We start from the raw sequence: 19405 nt of genomic DNA on the forward strand, positions 1-19405 counted from the left end.
CTTTAGTTATCCGCAAAAGTTTTTGCCTCGGGATTCCGGTTTGTCTAATGAAATAAATGCGAACTAATTATTTATTTAGATCTCGCTCCCTCGCTCGCAGTTTGCTCAGCCATTCAGTGAAGAGGGGAAACTTTTCATTTGGCTTGGCTGTCGGCGCAAAAAGGCCAGCGGAAAAGCGGGAAAGCGGAAGGGCCGGGGAAAACAGAAATTTTCGGGCACACATAAGCATCATCAGCATCATGGAATGTTTCAACAGTTTACACAAAACTTGAAATTAATCAGAAAATTGTTTGGCCAGTCCAAACTGCAATTTGCAGTTTTTGCGGGCCGCCAAGTTGAGGGCAAATATATATGTGATGGCCCACTGTTATGATGACCGAAGGACCAGCAGGACATAATCGGTGACACAGTGAAGGATGCTCCGCAGCCCACCCCTCCATCCCTTTTACCCCGCCGCCACTGTTTGTTTAAAGCCCAAACAATCGGGCGGAGAGAAGGATTTCCAGTGGGATGTCCTGATATCCCGATGTCCTGGACTTGGGCGGGCACGTATCTAATTTATGCCATCTAAACAAAATACAAACAACAAAGGACCAACACAAAAGTTTTCCCCACACACACACACGTACACACAATGCATGTGTGTGAGTGGGTGTTGCCCGATTTGGCTATCTATAAAACGCTTTTCCACCACGTCTCCTTGGAAAAGTGTTTTGTCTAACTTTTGTCTTTCGGCTTTATGAATTGTATCTTTTACGGTTCTGGTTTCTGGTTTCTGGCTGGCTGCCGTAAATAGCCCGATATGATTGTTTGTCTGTCTCCCGGTATTAAATACAAATATATATCTATATCTCCATCTATATATTTGTATATATTTATATATCGGGGAACAGAAACAGAGACATAAACTGACAGTTGAGAATTATTGGCGATAAAGTTGGGATTGGAAGGGACTGGATTGGATTGGTCGCAGACGCAGACGCCGTGACTTGGACAGATTGAACATGTCGCCGCTTTTCCTCCTCGCCGGCAAAACTGTTCCGCTCCAATGTCCTTTATATATATTTCATTTATTTTCGTTAACTTTGCTCCCGGACCGGCGAGGCGTGTAATTTGAAACTTGCCACTCGAAGGGGGCCCGACTTTGCCACTCGAAAAGGGGTAAGATGCTAATTCCCCCGGGAACTCCGTACTCGGTACTTAGAACTCCTATGTATAGTATATATTACCATCGTCAAGTGGCCATATTTTGTGCCCCTTAACTTTAATTGTTGCATTTTCATTTTAGCAATTCAACAAATGTTAAGCAATGTCTTGAATAAAAATGTTTTAGAATGCTTTTACTGAACCAAAACTGTTTTAATTAACTAAAGTGATTTTTATTAGCCTCTATACAGCTATTTCCGAGTTCATTAAGAATTTTCCTGTGTTCATTCATATTCAATATTAGCATAAGGGTTAAAAATGCTGATTTTAAGAGATTAAACCACACCCTATTATGAGATTTTTTAGGTAGAATTGTGAAAAATAGAATTTAGCATAATTTGTATAACCCATTTTAAAGCTAAAGCAAAATATACCAATTTTCAGCCTAGAAATCCAAAGATCCCCTCAAAAGCTTCTATCTTTTCCAACGCTTTTCCTGACATTTCCGCTGATATTTTCCGTCTTTTGGATTTGCCACACTTTAAACTTTTTAGACCACACTTTGCATTTTATTTCTGCGGGGCTGAGCTCCTTGGCCACACGTATATAGCCAATATCCTGCATATTTCCCATGTGTGGGTGGCTGGGTAAATATTATTTGACAACATTTGGCTTTGCAAAAAGCCAAATGGCAAACGGGAGCAGCTGTGGAAAACGCCTTATCCTCATGTCCTACCTACTCGACTGCGCCTGTGTGTGTGAGGGTGCTTAAGCATGTGTCAAGTGGCCGCCATTGTCGAAAAAAGTATAAAAAAGTTCGAAAAAAAGTGCAGGAAAATGTGCAGGAAAAACTCTCCGCAAACTTTGCATATTCGACTGCTGCTTGCATTAATCAAAATGTTAAATAAGAAATTGGAATTGGAATTGATTTCCAGCTCCCAATATTATTCCATTTTTTGCACCCCTCAAGTGGCAGCTGCCACATCATTTATATAGTGCGCCCCCCGGTGGGCGTGGCAACACCTGACAATAGGACACTTTTCCCCTTCCTCTTCTTCTTCCTCGTGGACATGGTCCAAGGACTCCATTCCGCAGGAAGTTTTCCTCGAGGAAAAAATGCAACAGCAATCGTTTATCGAAGTCTGCGAACATTGATTGGCAAGTTGACTCCGAGTTTGGGTCTTACCTTCGTTTATTTTCACCTTTTCCATTTTTAGTTCGATTGGGATTGAGTTTTATTACCCCAAAAGGTGAGCGAATATGGAGAGTTATATGTGGGGGCTGACGTGAGAAAACTCTAGGGGGTAGCAAATATTCGGAAATTAGCAAGTGGCATTGCAATTTGTATTTATCAAGTACCGAAGCGAATAAAAAAATTAGGACTTTAAAATTATTTTAGGGAAGATTACTTTAAGTACCATAAAACATTCACTTTTTAAATTTAAAATAAATAGTTTAATACATTTGTTATAAGCTTCAGTAATTAATAATATTAATCTATCATTTTAAAGTGATCGATTTCTAGAACTTCAAAAAATACTTGAATATCTAAATTGAGACCACCAGAAAGACACTTAAATAATTTTATTTTATAAAGACGGATTACTTATCATGGGATTTTATATGAAATGGATCTCTTAAAATGTGTTCATAAAATCATAATTAAATATGAGCCTAATCAAATTTTGGCATTAAAAACAATAATGTTAGGGAGTAAATGATAATAATAAATAACCAGAGGTAATCAATATATAGTTTTAATAAGTAATACTAATGTTTCAGGTGCTTCTTTGTGAGTTCTAAAAAATTCCATCTACAAAATACTGTTTCTGGCACTTGAATCCCAAGTTAAGCCTGCGTCTAAGTTCGTGAATGTCTGCCACGCACTGCTCCCTGTGTTTCCATATCGTTTATACATCTGGCCATAAAAAAATTGGTGTCGAGAGCTGGGTTTGTCGATTGTCGAGGGGTTCGTCTCCACGGCAGCCCCTGCTCCTTTCCGCTGGTAATGCGCTAATTAAAATGCCTGAGCTGTTGGAAAAGCCCGAGCATTTTCCTCCGCTCTCGGCTGCAATGGAATGCAACTTGCCACTCGAGTGTGTGTGTTCTTTGGAGGAAATGGGGGGAAAGTGCGAGGGGCTTTGGCTTTGGGTCCAGGGGATAAGCTTTTTGACTTGCCACTTATTAACTTGCCAAGCAATTATGGCCTGAGAACGGAGCCGAGAAAAGATTTCAGGTCGTTGGACCTTTTCCTTTTAGCCTGGTTTCGCTATCCTTATCCTTATCCTTATCCTGCCGATGCTCTTTCTGTAATTGCTCGGTGCCCGGAGAGGCTCCCAGGACAGAACAAGACAGGACTGGAGGAGCAGGAAGTCCTCGCCCGTGTGTGCTCCTAATAGGTAACAAGTTTCCAAAAGGCACACAACGTCCGACCATCTCCATGGATATGGATCCATCTTTTCCCCAACCAACCCATCCCGCCCCCGTTTTTCTCTGACTGACTGACTGTCATTATCTGCATCAGCACGCGTAAACTTCGTTTGCACCAAAAACAGAAAAAAGGAGCAGAAAATACCTAAGAAAATAGAAAAAACACATTTATAAGGACAAAAAAAGAAATAGAGACTCTTGAAAAATGGGCGAGTGGAGCTGGAAAAGAGGTAACTGCTGGCGGAACAAGAAGTCATTTCTTTTAAGCTCAGCGGAGGCACTTTGCCAGGTGCATTTTGAACTCGCCGCCTTTTGCCTCGACCCACAGTGGGATAAAATGATAAAAGATATAGGAAGAGCTTAAAAATACGATCTCAAGTCGGAGAATATTCCCTTATACCCTCCATGCATTTAAAGATGTTGGGAAAAGATGGAAAATATTCCTTCCATTTTGTTGTTTTTATAACTAAATCGACCATATTTTTCGATAACATAAAAATTAAATAAATATTTAACAAACATTTTATTTAGGCATTTATCCCACTCTTAGTTTGTCGCTACTTTATCTGTTTTTCCCGACTGCTCTTTAATTCCTGCAGTTTCTTAAAAGTCTCCATGTCTTCCCTCTAAAAGATTCGTTTAATTTTTGTTCCTTCAAGTTTAATCTTTTTTATTTCTTACATTATTTGCTGCCGCCTCTTGCCATTTTTTTGGTTATTTATTTATGCATGTAACATACCATACACTTACCTACTTACCCGCTTCCATCTCCTCGGAGTCCGCTTTTCGTTTCATTTTTGGTTTCATTTCATTTCCTCGGCTTACTTTCTTCCTTCCTTCATGATGCGTTTTCCCCCCGCGCCACCGGCGCAATTCTAATGGGAATTTACAATTTTTCACCAAAAAGCGAGCTTTTCCTCCTGCTTTCCGCCAGCGTTGTTTCTTGCATAAAATGAAATTGTATTGCATTTTTTTGCCCCCCGTTTTTTTGTGTTCGCTGCTTTATGGCTGGACACAGAATTGCTGCCTCAGCAGTAGAGCAGCACTGAGTGCACTGAGCGAAAGTAAAAGCATTGCAGTCCATTAAAAGGAAGAACTATTTGACTGTTCATGATAAAGCAAGATTTTACGAAAAGGTAATCTGACCAATTACCACACTGCATGGTCACACTTTAAGTAATAGTGTGGCCAGCTGAATAAAAGTAACAAAATACTTCAAGTTCAAAATACTTTTGAATATAAAATAAAAGTGGTGAAAGCGGAGGCACTTTTTCGAGTGTTTTTTCAAGGGGATAAATTAAAATAATAGTTTTTCTCACTGTGTGCCAGGCAGCAGCACCAGTTACTACTACTCCAGTTGAAAGTTGCCGCTGTCTTGGGCTTGGCTTTTTATGTCCATTGCTCGCCACTCTCCAGTGGAGCACAATAGAAAATCGCGAGAGCAACATGAAAATTTATGATGCATTTCTTTGGCCGCCCCGTCCCCCTTTTTTCCACCCACCCACTTTTCCACTTCTTTTTTTGCACTACAGTAGTCCCTCGCTTAACTCGTTTCTGTCGCAACTCGGGCTTTCAAATTATTGCAAACTTAAGTGAAATTTATATAATTGTAATGGAATTTATATTAGATTTTTTTCTTTGCCCCACTAAGGGTTACTGACAAATGGAGGGAAGCAGCCCCACGACCTCCCACTCTACAGGGAATACCATTGTCAACGGCTTCAGCTCTCGTTCTTGTGCCCATTCTCTTATTTATTTTGTTTACATTTTGCTCGGCCAGATGGCAGAAAATCTGTGACACAGATTCCGTTTTATTTATTTCGATTACTTAAGCTCAAGAATCATAAAAATAGTTTGAGTGAGCCAAGGAAGAAGACGGAAGTGGAGAAAAGGACAGAAATTAGCTGGAGCTTTAGCTCGGACAAATGAAAGAAATTGAAAGGATGTGAAAGGGCGAATGGAAGTCTCGACGTTCAACAGCAAACTTATTTGATTGAGAGCAGTGCAAAATTGACATTTATTGTGGAGGGAAAAAAGTCAGCTTGAGAAGTCGCATGAAGACGTTGAAAGTGAGCTTAAGTGGCAGGATATGTAAATGGTCAAGAACTAACTAAAGTCTTAACTATGGCTTATTATTTTCATCCAAGAAATTGGAAGTGTGGGAGCTTAGAAATTAAGTCAATTTAGAAAAGTAATTTAAGGACACTTCCTAATTATTTGATAGCATGCATGGTCACACTGCGCTTTTAGTGTAGCCAAAGAATGACATAATTATAAATTATCAACAAGCACTTTTTTGTGAATATCTTTTATGAAATCTGATTTTAAAGTCGCTAGTTGGAGCAGAATATTTTTAATATGTATATAAAACCGGTTATAAAAGACATAGCTCCAACCTTTTTTTCGCCTGCCTGGACAATTCTCAAATATGATGAGAGTTATAGATTGATAGATAGATACATAAGAAAAGCAAGGGCAAAACGGGTAAAGATACAAAAGAAGACTAGGAATCATAAGTGAGAAGTAGCCTTTTCAGAGGTTTTCCTTTTTTGTTGCCGTTGTTTGTGGATGCTGTATAATAGGGAGTGGAAAAGTGTGGCAAAATGCGAGCAAATAGTTTTCCGCTTGCCGCCGCATACAATGGATTTTGCGAGGGTGGATTAAGGGCGGCGGCGTGTTCTTTATCAATTTTATCTGTGAAATATATTTCCGAAACATTTGCCATTATATTTGCATTAGTAGCCACAGCTTCCGCTTCCCTTTGCCGCTTTAACTATGAGATGTGGCTCAATTCCGAAGCCTTGCCCTCTTTATTTTTTTGTCCATGGTATGTTTGCTGCTAGCATCCCTGCACTTAGAAAAACAACTCACCAAATTGTGAAATTTTAACGAATTGGTTTCTTTTGCTTTCCTAAATCAGCTATTATATCAAGAGTATGTTAAACAGACTACCTGTTATTAAGACGCATGGTCACACTGAACTAGTGTGGCCAGCTTTAATAAAATATTAATTTAAATCGTAACCATAGAGCTGAAATAATCTTGAATATTTCTTTGCGTGCTGGCTTGTCGTGTTGGACAGCCCGACGCCAATGAAAGGAAAAAGAGCTAAGCCTAGGCATTCAAAGAACTATCTTCGCACACCATGCCATATATATACCTACTCTATACATGCATATATATATGTGTGGTCTATTCCCTGGCGGAAACTGCTTATCACACATTTCCACACAGCCACGCAAAATCACACTCACACACAGCCCGAAACCAAATACAATACAGGAATGCCAAAAAAGAAGAAATATACCATAGAGGGGAGAAGGGGAGTGGACTAGTGGAGTAATAGCACAAAGAATGATGCGTAGACATGATTTCCGTGCGGTTGATTTCGCTCTCTGTCTTCCTTTTTACCGGCACACTGCTTTCGATGCAAGGCGGAAATTGTTAAATGGAAATTTCCATAAATTTCGAACAGCAATGGGTGGCAGCCCTACAGATCGGTTTCAGAAGAGGAACTCTAGCTGCAAATTACGTTACGTTTCGTGAGTCTTAAAGATGCAGTTCCACTTTTTCAGGAATTGTGGTGGGATCTAGAAAGAAGGACCAATACATTTATTATTAAATACAAAATAATCTACACTTGGCTCAAGGAAATGTAGCATAGTCACACCACAGAACAAGTGTGCCGAACGCCACTAAAAATCACTTAACTCACGAAAAATAAGGATTTTCTTGAAATTACTTAAGCAAACATTACTGTCCTGTATTTAAAGCTCGCTTTTTGAATTTCTATGGATTCCTTCCTTTCCTGTTTCTCCTTCTCGGAATTCTTCTCCTTTGTGTTCTTTCTTCTGCTCTATTTTCTTTCTTCCCTGAGCTATTTCAGCTTCTTTTTAATTTTTTTGTCAGTTTTCTTAGAGCTCAAGTTCCACTGTTTTTAAAGGGACTTCCTGTTGCGAAACTATGCGCTTGGGGATTTAGTTTCTGGTACCTTTTTGTGCGTTATCTGCATGATTTTGCATGCCCAGGGAGAAGAGTGCCGAGCGGCGATAGGAAGAGTCCTGGAAGGAGCAGGGTCTCTGCCCAGGATATGGAGATGGAGGCTGCCTGAAGTAGCATGTAATTCATCTTATTCCCCAAAGACAACCACACCAGCGACAAAGGAGACACGGACGCTTGAGCTTACAATTCCGGCGGGTAAATTGCTCGCGCAGCTGGGGGAGCAGGAAAATCCGGAGGAAAGGCGAGGAAAAGCGGGAAAACAGGAGACAGTCGAAGGCGTTGCTGTCGTCGCGTTTTGTGCGTGTCTCCATTGGGACATAAATGCCGTTTGAGGAATGGGGCAGGTTCAGACCAGGCACGCGCCTCATTACGTGCCACCCACCTCCGCTTCCGTCCCCCAGTCTTTATCCCTATCCCCATCCCAATCCCAATCCCAATCCCCAATCTCCTTTTGACGCATAAAATGCGTAATGAATTTTAGATTTCATTTCAATGGCACACCAAAAGAAAGTTATGGCCACAGGCGCTCGAGGATTTGGTTTTCCTCGGACATAACGCCTCCGCTTTTCCTGGTCTTCCCCACATTCCCGCCTTGTCCACCGCCCACCGGAGAGTTTTATTTGCCCGTTAAGTGCGTGAAGAGCAGCCGCCAAAGTGTTTAGCCCAATGGTCTGCAAATAGTTTTAGGTGATTCCCCAACTGGGTGTCGCGAAAATTGCCGGAAATAAAAAATCCAACGGCCTTAAACGATGAAAGGAAGGTATTGGAATGACTCTACCATTGTGCTTTTACTTGTACTTCTTACTGTTACACACTGACTATGGCGTGCTTCTAAGAAATTGCAATTTTCACAAAAATTTGAGCATATTTGGACTAAAGTTGACCGAAATACTGTATTATTTGCCCAAAAATAGGAAGTATCAGTTTCTGAACAAAAAAATAGTCGTTTTTAAGTCGTAACTTAGTCAAATCGGGGCGCAAAGCAAAAAGACCGACTGTTATGAGCAGCTAACAACCAAGGCTATCGATCCATATCACAAATCAAGAAATTTTTTTTTTGACCCATTTTCGCATTTTTTGTAAGGGGTTGTATCATCTATTTTTTTCGAAAATTTTTCAAAAATTAAAGTTTGAAGATTTAAATGCCAATCGATTGGGAATTTAATTACGAGCTCAACGAGGTATCACATTCCTTTATCTGACTTCATTTCGCAATTTGTCGATATTTTTAGGCCGTTTTTATGTCGTAAATTAGTCAAATCGGGGCGCACAACAAAAAGACCGACTGTTATGAGCAGCTAACAACCAAGGCTATCGATCCATATCACAAATCGGGAAATTTATTTTTTGACCCATTTTCGCATTTTTTGTAAGGGGTTGTATCATCTATTTTTTTCGAAAATTTTTCAAAAATTAAAGTTTGAAGATTTTAATGCCAATTGATTGGGAATTTAATTACGAGCTCAACGAGGTATCACATTCCATAATCTGACTTCATTTCGCAATTTGTCGACCAAAATACTGATTTTTTTGTGCAAAAATGGGGAACTTTATTTTTTGACGAAAAATGCGTTATTTTTAGGCCGTTTTTATGTCGTAATTTAGTCAAATCGTGGCGCACAACAAAAAGACCGACTGTTATGAGCAGCTAACAACCAAGGCTATCGATCCATATCACAAATCGGGAAATTTATTTTTTGACCCATTTTCGCATTTTTTGTAAGGGGTTGTATCATCTATTTTTTTCGAAAATTTTTCAAAAATTAAAGTTTGAAGATTTAAATGCCAATCGATTGGGAATTTAATTACGAGCTCAACGAGGTATCACATTCCTTAATCTGACTTCTTTTCGCAATTTGTCGACCAAAATACAGATTTTTTTTGTGCAAAAATAGGGAACCTTATTTTTTGACGAAAAATGCGTTATTTTTAGGCCGTTTTTATGTCGTAATTTAGTCAAATCGGGGCGCACAACAAAAAGACCGACTGTTATGAGCAGCTAACAACCAAGGCTATCGATCCATATCACAAATCGGGAAATTTATTTTTTGACCCATTTTCGCATTTTTTGTAATCATCTATCATCTATTTTTTTCGAAAATTTTTCAAAAATTAAAGTTTGAAGATTTAAATGCCAATCGATTGGGAATTTAATTACGAGCTCAACGAGGTATCACATTCCTTAATCTGACTTCTTTTCGCAATTTGTCGACCAAAATACAGATTTTTTTTGTGCAAAAATAGGGAACCTTATTTTTTGACGAAAAATGCGTTATTTTTAGGCCGTTTTTATGTCGTAATTTAGTCAAATCGGGGCGCACAACAAAAAGACCGACTGTTATGAGCAGCTAACAACCAAGGCTATCGATCCATATCACAAATCGGGAAATTTATTTTTTGACCCATTTTCGCATTTTTTGTAAGGGGTTGTATCATCTTTTTTTTTCGAAAATTTTTCAAAAATTAAAGTTTGAAGATTTAAATGCCAATCGATTGGGAATTTAATTACGAGCTCAACGAGGTATCACATTCCTTAATCTGACTTCTTTTCGCAATTTGTCGACCAAAATACAGATTTTTTTTGTGCAAAAATAGGGAACCTTATTTTTTGACGAAAAATGCGTTATTTTTAGGCCGTTTTTATGTCGTAATTTAGTCAAATCGGGGCGCACAACAAAAAGACCGACTGCTATGAGCAGCTAACAACCAAGGCTATCGATCCATATCACAAATCGGGAAATTTATTTTTTGACCCATTTTCGCATTTTTTGTAATCATCTATCATCTATTTTTTTCGAAAATTTTTCAAAAATTAAAGTTTGAAGATTTTAATGCCAATCGATTGGGAATTTAATTACGAGCTCAACGAGGTATTACATTCCTTAATCTGACTTCATTTCGCAATTTGTCGACCAAAATACTGATTTTTTTTGTGCAAATATAGGAAGTATTTTTTGTTACGAGAAATGCGTTATTTTTTCTTGTCGAAAAAGTGTTCAAATTGCTTGATTTCTTAATTTCAGACACCAGGCGAGCATAAACGTTTAGTAGGTGTAAAACGAACAGCTGATTATTTAATTCAAGCGTAATTAGAGATGCCTCCGTGATTTCCTCCGTTTGTCACGGCCTAAGCAAATACATAGGACTTAACTGTTACTTCATGCATATCGTGACAAGCTCGTGACAAGATCGCGACAAACCCGTGACATGCTCCTGACACGGCCATGGTTGCTCATCTCTGGTCTGCGTTTTCCTCACAGCTAACTGTTCCTTCCCATGGAGATCAATTCCTATTGGTCAGTGGGGGAAGGGGAAATATGTAAAGGGCCGCCATCTTGAAAATTAGCAGCTGTTTAAGTTTATTTTTGGCTACCAGCTGCCACTTGCTATGATTTCTGTTTACCTGGTGTCTGGGAGCCACAAATCCAGCACTTTGACTGAAAAAATGTTACGAAGCTCTTCAATTTGTTTAAGTAAATTAGCGATTTTTCAATTTGAAGCACCAGGTGAACAGGAAAATTCATAGGTGGACAGCGTTTAGTTTTTAAGGCCTTTCTAGAGGTGTGCCACTTCAAAGTATGTAAGGCCTTTTGTTGCCGACCAAGCGATGGCCCACCTCTAGTCGGCTTACACTAAACTAACGTTTCTCTTCCAGTAAGAAAATGATAGCGCCCAGCAGCCACCTGCTACAGATTATGTTGGCCTGGTGTCAAAGATCAAGAAATTAAATTTCAGACCTCATTGAAATGTCAATTTATAGAAATCATAAAACCAAAATACCTCATTTGCTCATCGAGAAAATGGTCAAATTGCTCCTAATTTCAGACACCAGGCGAACATAAACGTTTAGTAGGTGTGAAGCGATCAGCTGATTAGTTTAGTTCTAGCGTAATTAGAGATGCCTCCGTGATTTCCTCCTTTTGGCACGGCCTAAGCAAATAAATAGGACTTAACTGTTACTTCATGCATATCGTGACAAGCTCGCGACAAGATCGTTACAAGATCGTGACAAGCTGGTGACACGGTCATGGTTGCTCATCTCTGGTCTGTGTTTGGCTCACAACTAACGGTTCTTTCCAATGGAGATCAATTCCTATTGGTCAGTGTGGGGAGGGGAAATAGGTAAAGGGACGCCATCTTGAAATTGAACAGCTATTTAAATTTACTTGCTAAAAGTACCAGCTGTCACTTGCTAAGTTTTCTGTTCGCCTGGTGACTGAGAGCCATGAGCCCAGCACTTTGACTGAAAGTATGTTACAAAACTTTTGATTCAATTTCAAACACCAGCTGATCAGTTTAATATATACTTACTTAATTTTTTTTTAAAAAAACGTTCATAAATTATTTTTTTCATATTTAAATGCCAATAATAAGTCAGAGAATTAAAAAATTATTCCTTGTTTTAGTTCTTAAAAATCAATCGATTAAGACAGCATTTTTATTGCCAAAAGAAACCCCCCTGTCTCCTCCAAAATTTGCTTGTGCCTTGCACTTGAACCCCGGCCACGCCCTCTTTCCGCCGCGGAGGGCGGGAGGTGGGAAAAACGCAACTATTCAAACTGCATTGAGCATAATTTTTCATTCAGGGACGTTGGCTGGGCTCTTTTCGCATTTTTAACGCTGCGGCTTCTTTTTTATTATCTGCTGCAGAGCAGACAAAACCCCCTTTTTTCGACCGCAAACATAATTTTTCTTGCTTCTAATGCCAGATAAACGTAGACAAGAAGTAAAATACACGAGGCCAACAGAAAAAATAGTAACAAAAAGGAAATTCGGGGGGAAACCGAAAGCCAAGAAAACGAAAACGAAGCTGGCAAAAAGTTCCTTAACCCCATGGCACAGCAGCCATCATATTATTTTCAACATTTATTTGCCATGCGTAAATAAAAAAAATATATATACATATATACACAGTAGTATGGCGGATTTTTGTGCAATTTTCAAAGGCAAAGTGGTAGAGTAAAATGGCAAATGGTTTTTCCAGGCTGCCAACCCTCCACCACCCACCCATTTTCCACCCACTCCACCAATAATAAATGCAAAACTGCAACGGGCTAGGAGAATTGCATTTTAGGTAAACATAGAGCCTGGCAAAGGAGCTGCTGTGGGATTTGGGAAAGTGTGGGCGGGGAGTGGGCGGGAAAGTGGGCGGGTGGGTCGGAAAAGCTGCAGGTTAAATGGGGCGGGGGCACTGCGGGGCTAAGGCGTGTCCTGGCGCTTGTCCAATTGACGCAAATCGTGCACAAGTTTTGGCAGCCAAAATGACTGCGGCTAAAGCTGGAGACGAGACAGCCAGAAAGAGAGGGGTATACGCAGGGAGAAAGAGACGGGCAGTCAGGCGGAGAAGGAGAGGGTAGAGAGGGCAGAAAGGGCAAGAGGTCAGCAAACTTCGGTGCAGATATTTCATCAGTTTAAGTTCAATTTAAATAACGTCTTTAAAATCATGGAAAATAAGTTAAGTCTGCACTATTAAGAATGGAACAACTTAATATATCTCAAGCAACAACGTATATACCAAATAAGACAATAAGATAAGTAAGCTTAACTAAGTATTTAGTTTATTTATGCGATCTGGCAACGCAGAAGAGTGAAAAAGGAGTGGCAGCAAGGAGAAAAGAAAGAAAACATTACTTACTATTGACTACAATGTGCATAAAAATCAGTAAAATTGAAAAACTAGATTCCTAAATAATCCCAGTAGGCCTCTCAAAATAAGTTTCGACTAACTGAAACTTACTGTCCCTGGCTCATTGAATTTGTTTTGTCAAACAGTTCAGACACAAAATCACAATTTCGGAACGATTTTTTTTAAGACACCAAAATTTCCTTGTGTCCTTTTATTTTTGTAATATTGCCAAATGGATCAGCCGAAGGCCAAGTTATCGACAATCGATGGCGAATCGGAGCCCCGGAGCCCCAGGAAGGTGACGTCGACGATTCCAGCGGCGGCGCCGGTACCGGCTTTTCCCCCGGAAACGGATTCCGGCATCAGTTCGGCGGACAGCAGCGATTCCGTGCCCCAAGTGGCGGCGGTGGCCTCGCCCTGCCTGCTGCGCCTCCGATTGGCTCAAACACAACCGGAAAAGCCCAAGAAGAAGCGCGTCGGCTTCCACGCTGGGGTTATCGATAACGAGCACATGAATCGCCGCAAATCGAAGTGCTGCTGCATCTATCGGAAGCCGCATCCCTTTGGCGAGAGCTCCTCCTCCACGGACGACGAGTGCGAGAACTGCTTCGGCCACCCCGAGGTGAAAGCCCGCAATCGGCTGGAAAAGCAAGAAAAGCTGGAAAAGCGCAGGCAGCAACACCAGAACTGCTGCTCTTGCTGTCGCCATCACGTCCATCGTCACGTTAATCGAAACAATCGGCTGGCTATCGAGGAGATCGCGGCGGAAAAGGACAGTAATCGGGATGAAGAGGAGCAAAAGTCTGCGATCGAGAACCGAAATGAATCAAGTGGCGAGGAAGTTAAGGAGGACTAGGAAGCGATCACCCTCGACAGACCTTAGTTCTCAATTTGTGCAAAGACCAGAAACAAGTATGAACCACAAAATCAAAGTCATGTTTTTGTATTACCATTATTTTTTAACAACCAGATAAAATTTGAAACAAGATTTAGGATTTTTTATGCTTATTTTGCCATAATACCATGTTAAAGAGCTATAAGGACTCGTATATGATCTTTATGGACCTTGTTAGCTCACTTAATTAATTTTTACGCCACATCTTTCACTGTTCCTGTAGCAGTTTTCGCAGCCAAAGAAAAGCCGGTGAAAACCCGCTTAGAAAATGCTATCCTGTTCCTGTCACTCGGCGGGCAGAAAACCGCAAAAAACTGTCACACGCCCCGCCTTCTTTAGCAGTCACGCCTACCTACACAGGGGCGTGGTGGGGCTTTGGGGTGGGGCTTGCCAACATGTTTACGCCCCAGAATTCCCTTCTCCACCCCCAAAAAACCCCCGTCGTGTGTCTATTGATTGATTATGCGAACTGTCTGCGCGAACTTGTAACTAGATTAATGAACTTTTTGCCGTAGATGCAGTGCATCACAGATGCTTGTGGAAAACCCCCTTTGAAAAACAGCCACCCCTCTGCCCAGCCACATGCGAAATCCCTCTTGAAAGCACCGCTATATTTGAACTCCGTCCCCGTGCTGAAAGGGGGGAATTTAAGTTGCCAGCGAAGCGAATGTGGAACTCGATGAAGCGGGCGGAAAATGGGAAATGGGAAATGGAAGCGCTGCTGTGCTGATGGCTTTGTGGTTGTCGCCCTGTCATCCTAATCCCTAATTCCAGTTGCGCTTGCAGCTCCGGTTGAAATTGAAATATCAGATGCAGATCTATCGTAGAGCTTACGAATTTAATGTTTAATTATCTAACAGAACAAATGGTAGAAAGTTAGGAAATTATAAAAAAAACCAAGAAAAAAAGGGAATCATTTTACCTTGCTATTCTCAAAAGAGAATACAAATTTTATTTTAATTTGAATAACATGGTTTTTTCTAGAACAAGCAGACTTTTTTTTAATTCACTTTCCATATATATATTTTTTTTATTTTCCATGCAATTTACCATGATAATTTCATAACTAATTTATTTTACCTTTTTTGATTCATAGCTACAGCTGCTGTTTTTATAGTACCTCTCCCGTTCCTCGTCTAGTTTCAATTCCCAGTTTAATCTGTGGGAATTTTCAGTTGCCAAATGAAGCTGCGGCTGCACAGGGGCGTGCACATGGCATGACACAAATTTTGAGGGAAGAAAATATTAACAAAAAGAAAAGGAAAACCACGTACAAAAAAATGGAGCGAAATATTTCTGTTTTGGTTTTTGCGCTCCTTCTGCCAAACTTTGAGCCCCTATGTGTGTGTGTGTGTGTGGCATTAAGCCACAACTCAATATGCGCCGCAGTGTTGGTGAGTATCTGTGTGAGCCAGTCGCGTTAGTCGTTTTTTATGAGGTCTCTTGGCGCTTGATTCCGCGGCCCCAAACCGCATTTGAAGTGCCTCCGCAAAAGGGAAAAATATATCATATATATATATGTGATACATATGTGGTTTGCATAACTCACACATGTGCGGCCAGATCCCCATGTACGCCATATATGCCATATATGCCATATAGCTCTAGCCTTTTTAACTTGGTCAATGGGTCGCCGTCAACGGAGCTGAATGTTTCCTCTTTTCACATTATTTATTTTTCCCTTCCTTTTTTTTCTTTTGCTGCGCTCTGCTATTTTCTCTGCCTTTTTGGTTTTTAGGCAGGACGAAGGATCTGTGCCAGGCAAATTATTCCTTCTCCTTCAATGATTAAGTTGATGAGGCCGCGGAATCATCAAGAAACGGTCGCTTTGAACATGACACAAATACCAGGCACAAAAGGGGACACATTATAAGGACGTACATGGGAAAAGCAACTAGGGACTTAAGTGAATCTATGATTTTATTTACCAACTAAATTATTTATCAAAATTGTAGAGAACGTATAAAATAGGTAGTGAAAATTCTTTGAATATCAAATTCCAAGAGGATCCCATGCTTGCAGGCCAAGATTATCTCTGGGGGCCGCAAAGTAGGCAGCAGAAAGGCATCTGGTGGATACCATTTGTATCTTAGGACACTTGAATGAAAATTCTTGGCTTAAAGGGATTTCGGAAATGATTTTGATTATTTATCGGGCTGTAGAACAACAATTTAATGCCTTAAACTCTGCTCCAAATTCACTCACTAATTGCCATTAAAATTAATCTGGCCCCGAGGCCAGGTTAGAGGTCGGAAAATGGCGAAATGGGAAAATGAGGGCCAACACCTTGTCTCTGTGGGCCATAATCCCCAAATTGCTTTGAGGTCAGCCATAAACAATTTGCGAGCAATTCCACAAAAATATTGTGGTCAACTGTAGGAAAATGCTGGAAATGTGGGAAATGTAGGAAATGTGCCACAAGCCAAAGGGACCCGAAACTCAAAAGACTCGGAAAATGAACCACAATTAAAGGGGGTGAGGGGAGACGATATCTGTTTTGGGGTCCGCTTTCCACCCGCTTTTCCACCGCTTTCCCCTGACCAGATACAAATAATGAGGCAGACCACAACAATTACAGCAAACAAACAAACGGAGCGCAGCAAAAAAATAAATCTGGAAAAAATAAAAAAGCAATTGAGGCAAAGGAAAGCTGGGAAAACACTTTGCGTGTGTGTGTGCCAAAGTGAATAATTTCTTTTTAATTTCCACTTAAGTGACTTTTAAATGCTTCACACACAAAAACGAGGAGAGAACTCGGTGAGGGGCTGGAAAAGCAAAGAAGTCAAGGTGGGTCGGAAAAGGGGGAAGGGCGGAAGACGCGGGGAAAAGCAGGAAAAGCAGGAAAAGCCAGCCAGCCAGACGACACGTCACTTTGACGCCCTCTGGTGTTAAAAATTGGCAGGCCAACGGGATGCTCGCCAGGGGCGGGACAAGGGGGCGTGGCAGGTGTTGAATGGCCGCTGACCCTCTGTTTGATTTCCCCCCAAGTCGCTTTTCCTCCCCAAGCTTTTCCCCGGAAAGCGGAAGTGCTTGCTTGACGACTTTTTTGCTACTTAATTTTTAATTTACTCTGCAATTAATATAATTACATCGCCCAGCCTTTGAGTTAGTCAACTAGTTTTTATACAGAATCAACTATTTTTCCTGTCATTTCTAAACTTTAATATTGGGACTCACATCGTGTTACCACAAATCTATTGAGATCCACTTCCATTTAATTGGAGTTATTACCTTTCATCTTAAATTATGCTTTATTTATTGATATTTTTATTCAAAGCCCTTCATCACATAATTTGTCTACCTCGTGCCTCTCCCCATTTCACTTTTATGTAATTGACTTCATTGCTAACCATCGATTCAAGTACAAAAGCAGCCCTCTTCCGTTGTCCCCATCACTTGGGCTTTCTGGCGTTTTTTCCCTGTTATTTATGGCTCACAATTTGAAGGCTTTTGAGCAATTTTTGAGCACCGAAATGAATCCCACTTGAGAACACACAAAAAAATTCGTGAATGTGATATGCAAATGGGGTCGAAAGTGGTGGAATGGGCGGCGATGGGAGGGGGCAAGCATTGACAGCTGAGTCAGCGGCAAGAACAACAATGGGAAGGCAGTGGAAACGCTGCATAAACGGGAAAATGATGGGGGAAATAAATGTATTGAACAGGAGTGCAGAACAAAATCGTGGGTGTTTACTTTATAATTGTTTGACAATTCATTGTCCCTAAGAAAAAACATAAAATACCATTTAGGTTAAAGAAGGTTATTTATAGGGATGTGTATTATTCGAATTATCAAGCAAATGGATCACAGCTAATTGAAAAAGAAATACAAAGTTACGTATACGTCATGTAAATATTACGAATACGCCATGTAAATATTACGTATACGCAATGTACGAATTAAGTATACGCAGAAAACCCAATCAGTTAAATGCTAAAAACCCCGATAGAGCATTAAGAATGTTCTATTCTCTCAATTTAGAAATAATTTTCTTAAATACTTATTTCCCCAAATAAAAACATTCATCCTTATAAGCAACCTTTTGAGCCGCACACAACAAAGTTACGTATACGCCATGTAAATATTACGTACACGCACAGAGCATCACCAAATAGATGCTATAAAAACCTTTTGAGCCATTGGAAATTTTCAATATTGTCATTCCTCAAATCTTTAACCAAGTTATCATTAAAGTTAAAACAACCATCCTTACAACCACTTCCTGACTCCCCTTGAACTGCAAACATCAAAATTACGTATCCGCCCCGTACGCCAAAAAGGGGCAAACAATGGCGGCCTAGGAGGGCAAACCGTAAACATAAATAAATAATAATAAACAGCAATAAAAATTGACTCCTCCTGGCCTTTCTCCTCCGCAACTTTGACCAACACAAATCATGGAAGCAAATCATGCGAAGCTCCGAAAAAAAACCAAAAAAACACACATTCGGATCGGGGAACTTGGAGTTTGGAGTCTCGGGGTCGGAGGTCATTTTACGCTGATGTCTATGACATTATCAGCAGAATTTATTAAATGACAGACACATAAATATATAATATATTAGGCCATAAATATAGGGGGCAGGCGGTAGATAGCCGCTGGTTGTGCGATAAAGGTCGACCGGCCAAATACCCTGGAGAAGTGAATCGGCAAGGCGTGTAAAAGTGCCACACACATGCCCAATAAATAAATTACTGTGAAATAAAAAAGACCAGACAAGAACAGGGAAAAATGTGCATATACATGAATACATAAAAACGAATTACAATATTTTAATTTGATGTTATTATTATCGCGCACACATGCTACACTTTCGCCCCTCCATCACGCATTATTATACACATTTTTTGTTCCTGATATTTTATTTATTTTCTAATGGCTTTCGGGGAGTGCGAAAATAATGGCAGCGCACATGTATTTTTTCGGAGGTTGTGACTGTGCGAGCGAAATTATTGACATCTAAATTAGGAGAATTTGGGGTCTCTGGCTTTCGTCTTTCTTTTTGGCTGCTTCGTTTTCGCTTAATTTCGGTTTCATTCCGTTTGATGTTAATGCCCTGATTGGAAGTGCTGTTTAAAGGCAAATAAATCAAGGTTTTAGGCAAACATGGCGGGAATTGGCTTACAAGCTCTTCGAGTTTTTTTTTTGGCCTAGTTTGTTTTTAGGGTTTTTAAAGGTGAGAATTTTATCTTATTTTCACCTAAATTGAAAAGAGAATAACTATACCTTTTACTTTTTAAAGGCTTATTACACTATTTCTTTTAGTTGTTGTATTTAGTTACTGGTTTTTAATATTATAATAAT

General features: G+C 40.2%; 2 protein-coding genes across 5 annotated transcripts in view; both read left to right on the plus strand.

The window, feature by feature from the left end:
- shakB (shaking B) overlaps positions 1-19405 on the plus strand; it is a 173011-nt gene that overhangs the window by 44043 nt on the left and 109563 nt on the right. The gene's annotated exons all lie outside the window — the stretch shown is intronic.
- I-3 (Inhibitor-3) lies at positions 13319-14192 on the plus strand. The gene has a single exon (XM_017081654.3). It carries the CDS (start codon positions 13437-13439, stop codon positions 14058-14060), a length of 624 nt encoding a protein of 207 aa, XP_016937143.3. The 5' UTR covers positions 13319-13436; the 3' UTR covers positions 14061-14192.

The sequence above is a fragment of the Drosophila suzukii genome, chromosome X (genome assembly GCF_043229965.1).
Source record: "Drosophila suzukii chromosome X, CBGP_Dsuzu_IsoJpt1.0, whole genome shotgun sequence".
In the NCBI taxonomy this organism is placed as follows: Eukaryota; Metazoa; Arthropoda; class Insecta; order Diptera; family Drosophilidae; genus Drosophila; species Drosophila suzukii.

What these genes read in the sequence shown, in the direction of transcription:
- I-3 (XM_017081654.3), top strand. Translation starts at nt 13,437, where the DNA reads ATGGATCAGCCGAAGGCCAAGTTATCGACAATCGATGGCGAATCGGAG.